General features: G+C 39.6%; 1 protein-coding gene across 3 annotated transcripts in view; it reads right to left on the minus strand.

Annotated features, from left to right (window-relative positions):
• Positions 1-944: 944 nt before the first annotated feature.
• Positions 945-19446, minus strand: part of spg11 (SPG11 vesicle trafficking associated, spatacsin) — a 36565-nt gene continuing 18063 nt past the window's right edge. The window contains exons 20-42 of one of the 3 annotated variants that reach the window (XR_008387623.1): positions 17033-17099; positions 16722-16887; positions 16346-16554; positions 16072-16180; positions 15733-15892; positions 14890-15162; positions 14415-14615; positions 14048-14155; positions 13252-13420; positions 12896-13110; positions 11074-11223; positions 10383-10926; positions 9460-9605; positions 8559-8763; positions 7903-8040; positions 6290-6423; positions 5972-6079; positions 5719-5887; positions 5468-5541; positions 5194-5349; positions 4159-4310; positions 3317-3989; positions 946-2350 (exon numbers count right to left, since the gene is read on the minus strand). Coding sequence is in view for 1 of the 3 variants with exons in the window: in XM_053641094.1 (XP_053497069.1) it covers positions 3803-3989; positions 4159-4310; positions 5194-5349; positions 5468-5544; positions 5719-5887; positions 5972-6079; positions 6290-6423; positions 7903-8040; positions 8559-8763; positions 9460-9605; positions 10383-10926; positions 11074-11223; positions 12896-13110; positions 13252-13420; positions 14048-14155; positions 14415-14615; positions 14890-15162; positions 15733-15892; positions 16072-16180; positions 16346-16554; positions 16722-16887; positions 17033-17099 (3843 nt within the window). In the remaining 2 variants the exon portion in view is untranslated. Of the gene's footprint in view, positions 3990-4158; positions 4311-5193; positions 5350-5467; positions 5545-5718; positions 5888-5971; positions 6080-6289; positions 6424-7902; positions 8041-8558; positions 8764-9459; positions 9606-10382; positions 10927-11073; positions 11224-12895; positions 13111-13251; positions 13421-14047; positions 14156-14414; positions 14616-14889; positions 15163-15732; positions 15893-16071; positions 16181-16345; positions 16555-16721; positions 16888-17032; positions 17100-19446 lie in introns of all 3 variants that reach the window. The other 2 variants (XR_008387622.1, XM_053641094.1) reach the window with 2 other exon arrangements.

Here is a 19446-nt window from a genome sequence, read left to right on the forward strand (position 1 = left end):
GATGTATATTTGGTACTAGAGCATTTAGAATACGCTAGATAAATATTCAAATTGAAATCGGCTATATAATGTAAATAATGAAGTTACTGACTGTGTATAAACGTGTATCAGAATGAATGTCTCTCTCTCTCTCTCTCTCTCTCTCTCTCTCTCTCACACACACACACACACACACTCCTCCTGAGGGGAAAAAAAAACCCAGTAGAAACCATCGCAGAAAATCTAATGGTTTCCACTACAAATACCATTGCAAACTATCAGCTAACCATTAAAACCATTACCATTATTGGTCCTTAATGGTATCCACTAGACATAACATGCCACCAATCGAAGGCAAGAAATAACCAATAGAGATCCACAGGGACCATTACAGTTTCCATTAAAAACACTACAATTCCCATTTTAAAAATTAAAACCAGTACAAATTCACTGAGGGTATCCATTGGGTCCCCCCCCAGCAGAGATGTACTTATTGAACATCCCATTCCAGATTTATTGCCCCTTTTCTGTCCATGCTTCTGAGAAGGTTTTCCACTAGATTGTGGAGCGTGGCTTTGGGCATTTGCGTTCATTCAGCTACACGAGCATTAGTGAGGCCAGGCATTGATGTCAGGTGAGGAGGTCTGGGGTGCAGTCAGTGTTCCAGTTCATCCCAAAGGTGTTCAGTGGGGTTGAGATCAGGGCTCTGTGTAGGGCACTCGAGTACTTCCAGTCCAACCTTGGCAAACCATGTCTTCTTTGTGCTTGGTTTGTGTACAAAAGTATTGTGATGGTGGAAAAACGTTTGGGTCTCTGAGTTCGAGTGAAGGGAAATTGTAGTGCTACAGCATACAAAGACATTTTATACAATTTTGTGCTTCCAACTTTGTGCCAACACTTTGGGGAAGAACCACATCCATTTTTTTTTTTTAAAAAGTAGTTTTTAACGTAAAAAAAAAAAATCTTAGTTTTTGTATACAAGTTAGGAGACCTAAATCTTCCTCATGAAGCTGGTTGAGAAGAGGTCAAGAGTGTCCAAACTGTAATCAGAAATACTGATAAAAATTTAAAATATAAAGAAGTTTTGATTTGTTTAATACTTTTCTTGGTCATTACACAATCCCATGTGTTACTTCATAGTGTTAATATCCACATTATTCTAAATAACAATACAGTAAAAGAATCGAATCAACAAGCAAGGTATAATTTCACTCATGAGGGGCCTAGACGTACTCATATCAAGCTAATTTCTTCTCCTCACCAACTCACATTATTCCAGTCAAGCCCCCTGTAATGATCCTCTTGGAGCCATGGGGGTCTCTGTTCTTTCTGCAGAGCCAAACTCACATCACGCTGATCCGAGATCAATCCCGTCAGGGCTCCCCGTGCAGAGAAAGACATTTCAAATGTACATCCTCCTGAGAGTAGTAAAGCTAATTGTTTGTAAAATACATTTCTAAACCACAACTATGTGCTTTGAAACACAAAGGACACATTAAACACATAAGAAAATATAAAACATCAAGATATAGCTGTATGACATACAGAAATTGCAATACTTTCTCACATAAACAACTTCCGAAGATACCATGAGTGGCTAGTTAGCTTACATTAGTAAGACTTTAAGTGCAACACACTCATCGAGCACTTTATTAGGAACAGCTGTACACCTACTCATTCATACAGTTATCTAAATCAGCCAATCGTAACGAATAAAATCATTGCTTCAGGTAAAGTTTACATCAACCACCACAATGAAGAACAAGTCTGATCTCTGTGACTTTGATCGTGGCATGGATGTTGGTACCAGACAGGCTGGTTTTAGTATTTCAGAAAATGCTGATCTCCTGGGAATTTCACACACAACAGTCTCTAGAGTTTACACAGAATGGTGTGAAAAACAAACAAACAAACAAACAAAAAACATGCTGTGAGCAGAGGTTCTGCAGGATGAAACACTTTATTGATGAGAGAGACTACAGGAGAATGGCAAGACTGATTTGAGCTGACAGGAAGTCTATAGTAACTCAAATAAGCACGCCTTACAACAGAAAAGCAGAAAAGCATCGTCAGAAAAACACATCAAACCTTGAAGCAGATGGGCTACAACAGCAAAAGACCGCATCAGGTTCCACTTCTGTCAGCCAAGAACAGACATCTGAGGCTGCAGTGGGCACAGCTCACCAACACTGTACAGTTGAAGACTGGAAAAACGTAGCCTGGTCTGATGAATCTCAATTTTTGCTGAGGCACAGAGATAGTAGGGGTAGAATTTGGTGACAACAGCATGGCTGGTGGAGGTGGAGTAATGGTGTGGGGAATGTTTTCTTGGGACACTTGGGATCTGAATCCAGTTGAACACCTTTGGGACCTGGTAGAACGGGAGATTCACAGCATGAAAGTGCACCTGAAAAATCTGCAGGAATTGCGTGATGTAATCATGTCAACATGGACCACAATCTCAAATGAGTGTTTCCAACATCTTGTGGAATCCATGCCATGGCTGTTTTGAGAGCAAAGGGAAGCCCTACCTAGTATTATCTAGTGAGTGTATAATAGTATTACCACAAATAAATCCACTTTACATCAAGATTTTTTCTTTTGCTAAATGTCTAAAGGCATGTTTTATACATGGCCAAAATGATGTGGACACCTGACCATGGCCACGCTCCATAATCTAGTGGAAAGCCTTCCCAGAAGAGTGGTGGTCATTATGACAACAAAGGGGACTAAAACAAGCACATATGGGTGTGATAATCAGGTGTCCACAAACTTTTGGCCATATATTGTAGTATGAACGGACATACACATGTCCATCATCATGAACTAATTTTTTTTCCCTATTGTGAAACACATAGCAGTTTAAGACAGATCATGTACCACTTGGCAACACCTGAGGAAATACTATAACTGCTGGCAAACTGAGCACAAGGTCATAGGTCATATTTAAAATGGGGGGAAAAAAAATTATTATTTCCTGCTATTTCAGGGGCACAGATGGCATCTCATTGTAATACACTATATAGTTTCCAGCCATATACAAAACCGTCTCAAGTAATTCTACATTGACATTGAATCATGATGTTAACAAATTTGTTGTTAGATATCTCATGGATCAACATAATGTATATTTTTATGATGGGCCATGTAAGAGAAGCAAATATATAAATTCCTCAAATATACAGCAACCATTTCAAACGATGAAAATTTGGTGAAACAAAACATGAAGATCAGCGCGATCACTTTGTTTCTAGTTTTTCGTGCTTTCAGCTACGATGTTTACATCATAATATGAGACACTGTGCCACATTTCAATATAAAATACATCGTCACTTACGTAAATACTGACAGGACGTGAAAGTAAAATGAATAACCCACTCCTGGCTCTGGGCCGCATTTTCAGAAACCATTTCACTGCTTGGTAATATAAACATTAAGCACAGCATCTAGGGAGTAGACAGATGTTCTGCATTGCTGCTAAACATAGATCAAGATATTAATGTCAAAGTCAAACCTCACTCATGGGCTCAGTACAAGGAAGAACAGAGCATTGAACAACCAATAAATTAGCAAAGTTAGATTTAATCTCTGAAATATGTACATTTTTATCATCAGCTCTATAATTTCATTGAAATCATTACAGAATTAATTCAAAAAAAAGAGTTGAAAAAAATTCTAAATAATAGTATGGCTGAAAATACTGCAAGATGTGTACAAAATGTTGTTCTTTTAGGCTTGCCACAAAATCATAGCACAAGGCTCAAAGCACTACATGCTAAGTCAAAGTAGAGGAATGTTGACATGAACTGTGTTAAGGATATAGTCAGTTGCTTAATCGGTCGTTAAGGTAACTGCTTGTTTTGGAGTCCTGTAGGAGTGTGTTGGCCACGTCGACAAAATTATGATCAAAGGCCAGTTTGTAGTGGGTATGGACGTTTTCACAACACTGCAGAAGCTTCTTCAGGTTCAGGTTCTGACTCACAGTGTTCGGCAGCTTGTTAACTAACAGTCTTTGGGGTGGGGGGTGGGGGTGGGGGGGGGGGGAGAGACAAAAGTTAAATTAGTAAAACTATCAAGAGACTCAAATTTATGTTCTCTTCATTACACAAAACAAGAATTGTGTAACTGCTTTTACAAGCTCAGTGAATTACAATTGCAGTACAAATAAATGAAGCTTACTTTTTAGAGATTTCTTCAAACAGGCTCGCTGGAAGTGGTCTGTGCAGCTTAAACTCTTCCAGGTAGGAGAAATCTCCCTTCAGAATCACCTTCTGATACAGAATCTCGGCCCAGTCAGGACTGTAGTCGTATGCCTCAGCTACTACAAATGACTGAGTGGCACAAAACAGAACAGACTCGAGATCAGTTCAAGAAATTACCAATCCACGTTTTTTTTAGTAATCCATCTCTTATGTAGTATATCTTTCTTGCGTCGTTTAAACATTCACGATTCATTCTTCACGTGTTCATATGTGAACAACTTTCTATGGTAACAGTTAATATAATGCATGGTGGAAGCTCCATGTAACCTAATACTATTAATAAACGGATTTAAAAACTGCTATTTAACAAAGAAAAACATCTAACTGTTGATGTAATGATGCTCGGGGGACATTTATGGAAGACGTCTCCAATGTCAGTGCTTTGTAAGAGTGAGAATTGAAGCTGTTCCTTTAAGTTTTCTGCCATGGGGCGGTCTTCAGGACGGAAGACTTTCCATTTTGCAGATTCTTGGTAAGACGATTTTTAAAAAAAATTAATGTAAAGAGGAAAAGCTATTATAATGTAAGTGATAACAGGAACTAACTTCTCTTACAGACATTTTTTTTTCATAATTGTAAAAAAAAAAATTAATATCTCGTTCATTAATAAATAAAAAATGCAATTGTTGGTAAATTGCTGCGGAATAAGAGGAACAAAACACTTTGGGACGTGGTGTTATAGGAAAATAAATCAGCTTTGTGGTTGTAACAGTAACTCTGCCCACAACACCTGTCATTTATTATTGTCCTATAACAGTACACCCCCCTTGTGTTTTATTCCTTACATATAATATTAATTAGTATATTATATATGATTATTTTACAGGAGTTTATGTGTCAATTTACAAAAAACCTCAAATTACTAGAGCAAGAGCTTAAAAAAAATAAATAAATAAATAAAATAATCTGATTATACGTGCAACTTTAAGAAAATGATGAGTAAACAGGAGACCTGATAACACCGTGGCAGTGCAATCATGGCACTGAGTAGTTCTGATGGGCGGAGATTGACTACACGATGGTCCTGTCCATGATTGAGGAAGTGAAGCTGCAGAGTGATGAGTTTAGCCATTTTTACACACCTCAATGCTTGTCGCATGCATGAATCCTACAGGGGCGCGCGCACACACACACACACACACACACACACACACACACACACACACAGTCAGATATATTCATGAAGACTACCCAAGGCTAAACAAAGTTTTCGGATTAACCAGTACCTTTGAATAACTTTCTGCCGCATCTTTCAGCAAAAAGAGGACCTTCTCTAAGCCACTTTTGAGCTCTGGGGTAACTGCTGATATAAGAAAAAAAAAAATGGACAAATGTGACTTTTTATTTCAAAGAGAAAAACAAAAAAACACACTATCAACAATATTTCATAAAATATAGAGTATTTTAATAAATATGTTAAACTAATGTGCGTATATTCCGAGGTCTGCATCGTATTAATACTACACGCCTTGCTTACCCCATGGCTGGGACTCGATAAGTTTCAGCTGTGTTCGGGCAGCTCCTTCATGATTCTCTCCGATCTCTCGGCGCATGCTGAAACAAAGAGCCACCATGTTGTATTTCTCACTGTCCCCTGGCAGACAGCGCTTGATGTAGTCCAGAAGCGCGGTCTTTAATCTAGTGTTCTGTAACACATATGCACAGTCACACTCCCACTCAAAGATGAAAAGTACATGGCTGAGTTTGAAAAATGTCTCTCTCAACTTTACCGACTCCACTTTCTTTCTCAGCAGCATCTCGAAACGATGGTTCTGGTTGAGAAGGTCAAAGATGTACGTCATTTCATTGTATCTTCCGATACCAGTCAATAATCGGACCTGCAAAACAATAAATAAATAAATAAATAAATCAAAACAGACTAATAGCTGTTAAATAAAAAATCCCAGTAAGACGAAACATTAATTATAGTATTTCAACCACCTTAAGGTTTTTACTTGGAAGTTGAAACTGAATGAAGGCTAAAATTTTTGGCCACAGAAGATAATGATGGCACAAACTGAGCAGTGAGAATTGGGGAACTTCCTCACCAGCAGCCCATATCTCTCCCCATGAGCCAGATGTGTGTGGCTGAGGTGTCTGGCTGCTTGCAAGACCTTGACAATGCCCTCCATGTTACAGGTGAGACTGAAGCAGTCATGTGCCAGGATAAGCAGCTCCACAGCTAAAGGAAACAAACATCACACCCTCAGCAGTTCAAACTTTTAAGCACAGGATGAATTGCATGTGAAATGTCACCTAAACAAAATAAATAAAAAAACATAACGCACTTACAAATTTTGCAACTGCTGCAAATACAGATTTTGTTGCTTTATGTTGCCTCTAGACTAATATTTAGGATGACCTTTTCCATAACATAACACACACACACACACACACACACACACATAGTGAGGTCCAAATGTCTGAGACCACATGGAAAATCTGGGAACATTAATTTCTTTTCCATTTAAAACAATTCAAGACTCTATAATCAAGATTCTTCTTGAGTTGTTCACTATTAGGTCACTATTTAAAGGAGACCTATTATGCAAAATTGACTTTTACATGGTGTTTGAACATTTGAGCAGTGTGTGCACACAACCACCCTATAATGGTAAAAATCCACCCCTTCCTTTTTTTTTTTATATTCGCTCGAAATCATAAACAGTGTCTGCAAATGAGTCGTGATGTCATGTTGGAACAGACCCCGCCCACAGCTTTGACAGATCTGCCCTATTAGCATAGCTCCTCCCCTGCACGTAGTCCGCCATGTTCTCAGTGCTTGAGCAGCTATAGTGATCAGAAGAATGTCTCAGCTTCGTAAGCTTTGTAAGTGTTCTGTTGTTGGCTGTACTAATGAACACAAGAGTTTTCACGTACTCCCGGCATCAGAGCCACTGAAGACTCAGTAGAGTAGTTTTAGTTTTGAAGGAAATGTGCCCCCAAAAATAGCTACATTCGTATATGTTTGTGAGAATCATTTTACACCAGACTGCTTTGTGAACGAGTGTCAATACAAAGCAGGATTTTCTGGAAAGTTCATTCTCAGGCATGGATCAATACCAGCTGTTCGTGATCCAGCTTCATATTGTGAATGTTTGCAAATCGCCTTTCCGAATGAGCTTGTTAGCAGATTCCGTGGCTAAAGTTAGCAGTGTCTCTGATTGTATTCACAGAGACCAGAGCTATGTCGTCATTTTTATTTTTAACCTGAAAACACTTACTGTCTGTATAATCATACATATAAGGCTAAACATGGGTATTTACAGTTGCAGTCATATTGGTTCTCCTGATTTTTTGTTACCGGAGTATCCAAAACACGAGCTGTAAAGGCACGGCCCTCTTCCAGAAAGGGGCGGGGAGCAGCAGCTCATTTGCATTTAAAGAGACGCACGCGAAAACAGCGTGTTTTTGCTCTCACCTCAAAAAGGGGCATTTACAGGTGGATTTTCATTCGAACCAAGCAGGAGCCACACCTGATTCCACTTGTTTAATCAGTTGATCTTCGCTTTCAGTAGACTCAGGAGTGGCTCCTGCTTGGTTGGAATGAAAACCTGCACCCACACTGGCCCTTTCTGGATAAGATTGGACACCCCTGTTCTAAAGGATTACACTCGACACTGAACGTGCTGTGAGTGAGACATAAGTATGTGTAACTTACTGCATCCCAGTTCTGCCAGAGGTACTGTAGGGATGATATCCAATAACTTAATGCCCACCAAGTTGGGGTCACCGCACAGTTTAGCCAGTTGCAAGAAGGCCTCTTTGCCTTCAGATGGACTGTATACATGCCGCTCTGCTGTAAAATGAGCAGGTAATAAGCATCAGCATCATATTAAACATGAAATCTGGATTATACTCACAGTATGTTTTTTTTTTCCATTTGTTATCGGTTACGTTCATATAAAGCTGATATTACAATATAAGCTGTTTAATTTTTATTTAAATTATTCATCACGGCAAGTTGCAGTGGTCAAAGAGCAACAATAAAGGGAAATGCAATTAACACAAATCTGAACACTCAAACCATTTGAAATGCTAACATTATGAAATTGGATTTGCAAATATAAAATCAGTGAATGGAACAAAACTGCTCTTTGAAAGAGTCCCAGCTCTGTAGATTGCAGTAGCTGGAAATCTCCTTACATTATTAGAGGTAGTTTGAATATAAACCTAAATCATGTGTTTTACAGCAGATCTGTAAACTTGCCTGATTATGTAATACCCAAGACAGAAATAGTAAAAACAAAATCTCAAAAATATTTTTTAAAATTTGTGAAAAAGAGAGAGAGAGAGAGACCCATTCTAATTTGTTACCCATCTCTCTGTCCTGTGAGGAGGCCAGTAGGTCATCAAACACTGTGGAGGTGATGAGCTGTGCTACAGAGTCAGGCTGTAAGCCCTGCACACTAATAAAAGCCTGTGCTTTCTTATAGCGCTCAGGCTGCTGGGACAGAAGAACTTTCCGTAGCACTTCCCCAGGCTCTTCAGAGGAGATCTCACTGTAGGGACAATGCAGCTCCTGCAAGGAGGAAACAGATAAGATACAGTGCCCTCTACCAACATTGGCACCCTTGGTAAATATGAGCAAAGAAGGCTGTGAAAAATTGTCTTTGTTTAAGGTTTTGATCTTATGTTTAAAAAAAAAAAACAACTCACTAAATACTCTGCTCTCATGCATATATAACATTTGCAAACAAAACACTTTGCCATGTATTCTCCAACCTCATCAGGCATTATAGGAGAAGACTCAGAGCTGTTATCTTGGCAAAGCGAGGTAGCACAAAGTATTGACTAAAAGGGTGCCAATAATTGTTGCCCACCTATATTTAACAAAGATTTTTTTTTATATAAACCTGTGTTTTGTTTGCAATTGTTTGATATCCATAAGAGCAGAGTATTTAGTGAATTTTTTAAACAAAAGATCAAAAGCTTAAACAAAGACAATTTTTCCAAAGCCTTCTTTGCTCATATTTACCAAGGGTGCCAATATTAGTGGAGGGCACTATGCACTGTACACTTAGGTAAAATGTCTTCTTCATAATTTATTCAATTTACAAATGTGGAAATCTGGCTTTGGTAAGATGATGGCAATGCTCTTGTCAATATATATATATATATATATATATATATATATATATATATATATATATATATATATATAAAATCTCTAAATAAACCATTTTTCTATATAAGCAGCAAAAGAATTATTCCGTACCTTGGAGAGCTCGTACAGGCTGAGGACCTGCTTGCAGTAGCTCTTGCCGTGACGACACTGGTCCACTAGAAGCTGAAGCTGGGAGAGAGCCTGGTCTTCAGGTGAGGAAACCACCACAAAAGAGGACAGACTTCCTGTGCTGGAGCCTGAAGGGAGAAGAAACAAAGCATAACATGTGGAATGGCAACCAAATATTGAGTAGTGCACAGCCTCTTAAATAGATATACATAAGTATGATTTACCCTAAAAAACAAACAAACAAACAAACAAACAAACAAAAAAACTTTATCAAAACTGACCATAAGTGTGTGTCAGCATGGGAAAACTTTTCACAGTGTCCAATTTATTTTTCTTTTCTGGTATATACAGTTCTGAAAAGAAATGTTTCCCTTTCGGATATGTCTCAAACAGAAGTACAGTTTACAATCAGAAAGGAATTTCCATCACTTTCATTATCATTTCATTGTTACCTGAGGTAAAAGTCACTCGTGTGATTTCATCTTTGGCTTTGATATTGGTGTGGAAGTAATTCAGTGAGTTCTGTTCGAAAAATTTCTTAACATTCTCTCCATTTTGCTATCGCGTGTATCCGACAACTTGATCAAAGCATGACATTTATTTAATAACAAACCGAGCTAGCAAAAATTAGCTAACAAACGCTTGTCTTTAGGCAGACTGATTGTTTTTACTGCAGTGTTAAATAGAAAGTTTGGTAAAATATCTTTATATTTTCTTAAATGACAGATGACAAATATGCTATTGCAGAAATTTTGATCAAAACTTTTCACTATTTTTGACTGTATTCCAGAAAGTATGTGCAGCGACATCTGACGGGTTTTCCCAGGCCACCACATAAACAGTACTAGCATTTACTTCCACACAACAACCACAATTTAATGACAGTTTGAGCACAATATCCTTACAGCTGGGTAAGCTTCTCCTGGACTCTTGGTCAGAGCTGAGAAGCTCCTGCAGTCCTGGCTGGATTTCTCCACAGGCCAAACCCCGACACTGCAACACCAGCCGAATATCTCTGTGCTGCAGCTCAAAATATCGACACACTCGACTCGCTTCATGAACACTCCCCTCGTCTAACAGTTGACCAATGAGAGTGGACAGTGCCTTTCGCTCCTCCTCCTCCTCTAGCAAGCAAGCTTCGTCTGTCGTTGGAAGACCCTCAATGTTCAAATATGCTCGATCGTCCAGGATGGCCATTTTGGAAAAGGAGTATTCTTTGAGGAGACTGTCAATAGCATTTGGTCCAGTGGCTGGAGTGAACAGGCTCTGCTGCTCCAGGGCTGTGGTGAGGACCATCCGGCGGATGCGCCACTCCCATTGGCGCTTCTCCAGCTCCGCTAAACGTTCCAATGCAGGGGGGCTGTGCTGGCAAAGCCAATGAGCAGCTAAAGCCAGCAGAAGGCATCGCTCCTGTACCTGAAGGAGCTCTGTGGCTCTCTGCACAGGATCCTGCAAAAACAAATTAAAAATTATAATGAAACAGAACCGACATTTAAAATTATGAATAAAAAGGAAGAAAAAAGGAAATAAATTCAGAAATAAAACTTATAAATAAGACACTGTAATATAATATAATGGAATAGAATAGAATTTAACCTCAGCCTGGGACAGAAAAAACTGGTAGGCTGACTCTGCTCCAATGCAGTCTGCCTTAAACTGCTCTTGACATTTCCTCCAGAAGGCCAGATGAGTCTCCTGTCTGTCCCACTGACGCGTCGTCTTTAACACCTTCAAATCCCTCAACAGCTTCAAGTGGTGACAGAGAAAATGGTAAAGGAAACTTGGACAATGCTGTGAAAAAGTATTTGCCACCATCCTGATTTTTTTCTATTTTTGTGTAGCTCTCATACTAAATAATTTTAGATCTTCAAATGAAATACACCATAAAACAAAGGCAACCTGTGTTAACACACAATACAGTTTTTATTTATTGAAGCAAAAAATTAAAAAAAAGTAATTCAACACCTATCACCCAAGTGAAAAACTAATTAAACTTAAAATCTGGTTGTACCACCTTTAGGAGCAAGAACTGTAACCAACGCTTCCGATAACTAGAGACCAGTCTTTCACAGCACTGTGGTGGAATTTTGGTTCACTCCTCTTTGCAGAACTGCCAGTTTAAGGTCCTGCACAGCATCTCAATTGGTTCAAGTCAGGATTTTGACAAGGCCACTCCAAAACTTGAATTCTGCTTTTTTTAAACCAGAGGTGGATTTACTCGTATGCTTTGGATCATTGTTTTGCTGCATAATGCAGCTGCGCTTGAGTTTCAACTTACAGCCTGAAGACCGGACATTCTCCTTTAGGATTTTCTGGTAGAGAGTAGAATTCATGTTTCCCTCAATTATTGCAAGTTGCCCAGGCCCTGAAGCAGCAAAGCATCCCCACACCATCACACTCCCTCCACTATGCTTGACTGTAGGTATGATGTCCTTTTTATGGAATTCGGTGTTTGGATTACACCAGATGTTATGGGACCCCTGTCTTCCAAACAGTTCCACTTTCGACTCATCAATCCGCAGAACATTCTCCCAAAAGGTTCGAGGATCATCAAGGTGTGCTTTGGTAAAATTCAGACAAGCCTTAATGTTCTTCTGGGTTAGCAGTGGTTTTCACCTCGCCACTCTTCCATGGATGCCATTTTTGCCCAGTGTCTTTCTGATAGTGGAGTCATGAACAGTGACCTTTATTGATGCAGGAGAGGCCTGTAGGTCCTTTGATGTTGTCCTTGGCTCTTTTGTGACTTCCTGGATGAGTAGTTGCTGTGCTCTTGGAGGAATTTAGGAAGGTCGGCCACTTCTGGGAAGGTTCAGTACTGTGCCGAGTTTTTCCATTTGGAGATCTCACTGTGGTTCTTTGGAGTCCCAGGTCCTTTGAAATAGCTTTGTAACCCTTCCTTTACTGATTTAATTCAAATCACTTTCTTCCTCATCATTTCTGGAATTTCTTTCAATTTTCGCATCGTGTGTTACTGTGTAAGACCTTTTAACCAACTTCATGTTATTGAAAAAGTTCTATTGAGGTGCTGATTTGATTGAACAGGGTTTGTAGTAATCAGGCCTGGTTGTGTCTAGTCCAGCTGAACCCCAGAAATACATTTGCACACGGGTCCAGTTGGTATTGGATAACGTTTTGCTTCAATAAATAATATCATTTAAAAACTGTATTTTGAAATACTTTTTCACAGCACTGTACATGACTGTATGGAAGTGGATAAGATGAGAAAAATACCAGTATAACAACCTATTAAAAACAAATATGCTGTCGAGTTGTTAAGTCTTAATTGACTATATCAACTAGACAAAAAGCAGCACAGGAATCAAATCAGAAAATGAAGAAAAAACCCCCAAAACAATCAGACTCCAAACAATCCAGAACAGAAATTCAATCGAGATTCCTCACATCAATATTATATCACCTCATTTATTATCAGGTGGTCAATGGGCAGCCCTGCCAGCTCAGCCACTTTCCTGGCCTGAGGGAAGAGACCAAGGTCCTGCAGCTCCTCAAGCATCCTCTGGCACTCTCTCTGCAGGCTCTTAGTGGTACAGTTCTCCAGAAGGCATGGGGACAGAGGCACTGGTGTGTCAGCCAGGATTTGGCTCAACAGGCTCAGCTTTTTAAAGTCAGGACCTTGATGGAATAAGACAGGAGTGAGTTGTGAGCCCATTAAAATCCTCGGTTTGATTCAACACTCATTCTGTTTCATTCAAGTGTGTAGCATTGTTTTTGTTGTATTTACAGTTTAGCTTGGTTATGATGTCTAATACTTACCATTAGATTTAAGCATACGCTCCATATCAGCTAGTAGTTGCAGCAGCCTGCACAGCTCATACTGTGTCCCGCATTGCTGCAGCAGAGTGATGAGCAGCACAGAGGCCTGAGCTTCCACCCACTGAACTGGGAGACACTCCGAACCCAGGATACTACCACTGTTCCTCAGCTAGAAAGAGAGTGAGAAGACCATTAAAGGCTTGGAAATGAACAAATGTAGCAGTCTCTTTATGTGGAGTTGGATGTCATGTAAAGCCACAGCTCCAGCCCTGCTCACTGGCCTTAATTTGCACAGAAATGACTGCACATAATAATGAATGAGCAAATCCGTGTCTGATACATGAACCCATCATATGACATCAAAAGTGATTTGAGCGCAGTTGATTAATTGCATTAAAATACATAAAATAAAAATAAAACAAAATCAATAAGTAAGCACAGTTTCAAGGAGAAAGGAATGGTCCAAGAGGTTTCTCTTATGCAATTATCTTCTTTTACTAAAATGAATGCTATTAAATCTAGTTTAAAACTGCAAGTTTTATTCCTGACAATGCCACAGCCATCTGCCGTGGGAGTCCAAAACTGGTCATGCTGTCTGGGTGGGAGTTCTGGCATAATGTCTTTGCCCTGTCAATTACTAAATTGTGGGCACTTGTGAGCTCATTTATGTGGAAGAGAAAGCTTGGCAAGGAAAAAGATTTACATACTCAGAGGAGAGATCTAAGGATGAAATGAAGTGGGCAGAAACCCAAAAATAAAGAGCGATGGAGAAAAACAGTATTTTTTTCCCCCTCACATTAAGCAGATATTTCTGGAACTCCAGTAACTTGTCTTTAGCCCCTTGGTAGTTTTTGTAGTCGTAGCAGAGCTCATACATCTGCAACATGTGGATCAGGGGAGATTCCTAAGTGGAGGAAAATGAAAGACAGGTCAGACAGTTGGACATTATAAGTTATCCACACAGCAACAGGATTTGAGTGATGATTAAAGGAAGTGATGCCACAGATAACAGATAAAAATATATATCATCCTCTCAGAACACACCAATTGACTGTAATAAACAAAATATTTTGAAGGGTTTATGGAGAACAGCAAGACCATATATCGATAGGAGTGGCTCCTACAGGCCCTAATGTTAATGGGGGTATATCAAAGTGCCTAACCGTCTGAAACAGCTGGAAGCCATGAAGCAGAGGTCTGATCTTGCACTTCTGTAAGAGGGTCTTCCATAAGACTGACAGGTCATAAAGGTTCCATATGTGGTGGCCAGGACTTTCGTTGATATGGGAGGTAGCTTCCTGGGCAATGTCATCATCGACAGAGGTCAGGATCCATACACACAGGCATTGAAGTAGCTCAGCATCCTGTCAGTTAAATTAAAACCAAATGCATCAGTCATATACATATACACACATACATATATACATATACACACATACATATACACACATACATATATACATATACACACACACACACACACACACACACACACACACACACACACACACACTAGCTAGTCTGGGAACCTACTGTGCAGTGTACCTGCTCTAGAGTTAGGCCACAACTGTACACTTTGGAATTTCAAATGTAATTATTACATGCTTTCATTTGCAATTTCTGATGAATTTCACATACCTGGTGACAAGCAGCCAGCACTGTAAGTGGTGGACTGTGCAGTGTAACAGCTTCAGCCAGCAGGTACTGCCAGGGGCTAGGCTGCTCCTGGCTATGAAACAGGAACTGAAACAGATCCTTAGGGAATCCCAAGCTTTCCTCTTTCATCAGTGGGCACAGGGAGTCTCTCTGGCCTTCCAGGGCTTGCTGAGAGTGCACTAGCTGAAGGTCCTGGAAGGCCAGGAAGAGGTGAGCCTTCAGACCTGGGCTGAAGCTGGTTGCCAGATATCTCACCTGTCCAAAAGGAACCACTTTCAATTAAGCAAATGTTACATACAAAAAACAGCATGATGTATGCAAAAAAAAAAAAGAGCAAAGTAACAGACTTCGTTAACTATGAGATGAAGTTAAAAATTAATTACGTAAAGTATGACACCAAACTTCAGTTCATTAATTTATTAATTTGTATTCTGTACTGCTTTATCCTGATCAGGGTTGCTGTGGATCCGGAGCCTATTCAGGAATGCTGGGTGCGAAGTGGAGACAAACCTTTTCAAGGCACCATTCAGACCCTCGTTCATACCCTCATTTATACCCTAATTCAGACCCTCATTCATAGAGTCATTTATACCCTCATTCATACCGTCATTCAGACCCTCATTCATATAGTCATTTATACCCTCATTCATACAGTTATTCATATACTCATTCATACCCTCATTTATACCCTCATTCAGACCAACATTCATACCCAACTTCATAGAGCTGGCTTAAAATAATTAAAAATCAACTGTAAATTTAGGTTTCCTGGGATTTAAGAGATTATTTTGCAAAGGCTTATAATTAGAAATAATTGTGAGGCACCTGTTGTGGAGGGTAGTGGTGGATCTGTACAAACAGCAGGAAGTTAAGCCATTGGCCATCGGTGGCACACTCTTGCAGGTACTGGGTGCTTAGGGGCAAATCATGCAGGTGGCAAAACTGAACAGGGAGAGCCCACTCCTGTCCTGCCTCATATGAAGACCTTAAAATGATTAAAGGAGAACGTGATGCATTTGAGTTTTACCTAAACAGTCCTGCTAATTATGCAGGAATCGAACATATGCACGTTCAACATTTCTCTGCACAAGGCATTGTTTTTTATAACAAAAACATTATGCAAATTTAGTGGAGATTAGAGTTAATTAAAGAAAACTTTCTAACCTGCTGAGGCCTCTGCTCTCCACACTGTCCCTCACTGCCCCCTCCAGATGCAACAGTAATTCCTCTAGAGTCTGTCTCTCAGCTGCCACCACCTTTTTTACCTTGTCCACTGAGACGAAGAAAAGAGAGGAAGAGAAATAAAGCAATGCTTGATTACATTTAAAACTATTGCACTCACACAAAAATAAACACAAATGTGAACATACACCCCCCCCCCCAAAGAATGCATATACTCACTCCCAAAATATATCCCAACATTTCTTCTTTGCCTTACCCAGAGACTGTTTAAGTGAGGCCATGCTGCTCTCCTCACAGTTCTGACTCCAGAGCTTGAGGATAAGATTGAGAGCCTTAAGGTCCACCCTCAATTTCAGACTGCAGATACCCAATAACTCAAAGAAACACACACACGCTGAAGCTATAGATGGAGAGCTGAAATTCAGGAGGCCCAGAGAGTACGTCTCTTCCGCTGCCTGACTCATGCTGCATGATGTTAAAAAGGAAATGACACAATATATGTATAGATCTCATTGAATGGGCAAATTACATTGGGGATACAAGATCATTGTATTATTAATTAGCTTGTAAATAATAAATCAAATTGTGTATAAAACAAACAAGCATGTTAACAGATCATAAAGAACACTCACTGTAGCTTGGCACTACTGGAATCGGCCAGATGCTGAATAATGAAAATCCCATATGCAAAGGAAGGTCTGCCATGGTGGAGATAGTATAAAAAGTCCAGGTTCTCAATGAGTGCATAATTATTAACCAGGTGGGGGCTGGAGAAATGAGGAAGATCTGCTGATGTTTCTATAGAAAGATTGAGCGTCAGAGTTTAAAACTTGATCTTTTTTTTTTTTTTTTTAACAAAACATTCCAAAGTGGCCAAATAGTGACTTTGAAACTTTGTAATAACGAATTTCTTAAGCAGTGACTGAAATGCTGAAATGCTCACCTGCAGTGCCTAGTGTGTTAGCAGACTGCCACCCAAACAGTCTGGAGGGATCCAGTGGATGCAATGACTGTACGCGGAAAAAAAAAATGCTCATGAAACACTCAGGAAAAACTCTGCTGTCTTATGATTGGTCCATCAAAAATGGATTTTCTGTTAGCGATCCTTAAAGTGGTCTCCTGACTTTTTACACATACACAGGTCACAATGATTGCAACATTTCATTTATTTCTAGGTTTCACTACATTAAATAATGTGCTTGTGTGTGTGTGTGTGTGTGTGTGTGTGTGTGTGTGTGAGAGAGAGAGAGAGAGAGAGAGAGAGAGAGAGAGAGAGAGAGAGAGAGTGTGAGAGAGATCAGCCATAACATTAAAACTACCTGCCTAATATTGTGTAGGTCCTCCTTGTGCCGCCAAAACAGCTCTGACCTGTTGAAGCATGGACTCCACAAGACGTGTGGTATCTGGCACCAAACATTAGCAGCAGATCCTTTAAATCCTTTATATTGTTTCTACTGGGAAACCTTGAGTCCTGACATTCATGTAGATGTTACTTTGACATGTACCACCTACCTAAGCATTGTTCCAGATCAAGTAAACCCCTTCATGGCAACGGTAGTCCCTAATGGCAGTGGTCTCTTTCAGCAGGATAATGCGCCTTGCCACACTGCAGAAATTGTTCAGGAATGGTTTGAGGATCATCGCAAAGAGTTCAGGGTGTTGACTTGGCCTCCAAATTCCCCAGATCTCAATTTGATCCAGCGTCTGTGGGATGTGCCAGACAAACAAGTCCAATCCACGGAGACACCACCTCGCAACTTACAGGACTTAAAGGATCGGCTGCTAACGTATTGGTACCAGATACCACAGCACACCTTCAGAGGTCTTGTGGAGTCCATGCCTCGACGGGTCAGAGCTATTTTATCAGCAAAGGGAGACCTACACAATATTAGGCACGTGGTTTTAATGTTATGCCAGATTGGTTTGTTATATAAATATATTGTACTGACATTTAAAACACCTCTCCCTTCACTATTGAGAACACTATTATTAGCTAGATAATAAATATTCATAAACGTTAGAGATCTGTTTTATGAATATTAATTACTAGTGGGCAATGCTGGGGAAAACAAGCGGTCATTTATAGAGCCAGAATAAAAGCACTCTACAAAAATGAATAAAAAAATATAAAAGCCAATACAAAAGGTGATAAAAATCGAACATTTATAACTTCTCTTATATTCACACTTACTGTTCAAGCATATAGTCTTATTTTTTGATTGCTTTCTCTTGGTGTTCACTGAGAGTTTACAGTTTCCCCCATTTTACAATAAAATTGGAATATTTATTGTTCTTTTTATTCATATATGGTGTGTGAAACGTGCCAGATTTGATCAACGGAAGAAAACTACTTAGGGTTTTATTTCTGGGTAGGTGTAAACATAATTTGCTAGAATATCACATACTGCTAATGTGGTTGCTAATTATGAAAAAAAATTTATGAACTGTGTCTGTGCTGATTTGGGTACAGCGGCACTACAGGGTGTATAGCATTCAGAATTTGACCATTTGTTAGCCTCTGAATTCTGCATTTTTTGTTCACAAAATCAAAGTTGAACTGGATTAGGAAAATTAGCATTTTTCTGAGGGCTGCAATGATGCATTGTCTGTCTCAGACAATAATGGCTTGTCAAGATCATTTTCCCACGAGCAAAAGACATGAAGCTCAACCTGAACAGCATCTTCTTGCCTCTAGCTTATTATCCGAACACACAGGCACAATTCAAACTGAAAATGACAAGACAATCTTAATGAGAAATCAGACAGCAGTGCTTCTGGAAGTCCGCTTTATCTTAATACAGTTTTTCTTTCTTTCATGGCAGCAAAAAGTGGAGTCCTAACTTAACCTGCTACAAGTTAATAGCTGAGACGTTCATTATCTGGAGAGGCTGTTCGGTTCGTTAGCCTCCATCACTAGCCTGAGGGTGTAAGCTGCCAAAAATGCAAGAAGTCTCTGAGTCCTACAAACAGGGTAGAACTGCTAATTATAAAAGAGCGTGATGTGTTTGAGGACAGCAATTACACAGACACCTAATGAAAGGCAGTATTGAAGACTGAATGCTAATTCTCTCCAACACGAGACTGTTTTAATTACTCTGAAACATGTACAACCCTGTCAGATGTTTGAAGAACCTCAGTGGACAGACGGTTCAGTTTTGTCCAAGTGTGTCATGATCATTGACGAGGCGATTAGTAGACCTTTTCCCACACAAAACACGAATTGACAACAGCCATTCATTTAGAACTCCCAGGATGAGGGATTTTCTTGCTAATTAAATGGAAAAAATAAAACAAAATAAAAACTTTGCCAACTTCTAAAGTAGTTTACGTAAGTAATGTGTTGGGTCATTTGAGGTT

This window comes from Ictalurus furcatus, chromosome 14, assembly GCF_023375685.1.
Source record: "Ictalurus furcatus strain D&B chromosome 14, Billie_1.0, whole genome shotgun sequence".
Lineage (NCBI taxonomy): Eukaryota > Metazoa > Chordata > Actinopteri > Siluriformes > Ictaluridae > Ictalurus > Ictalurus furcatus.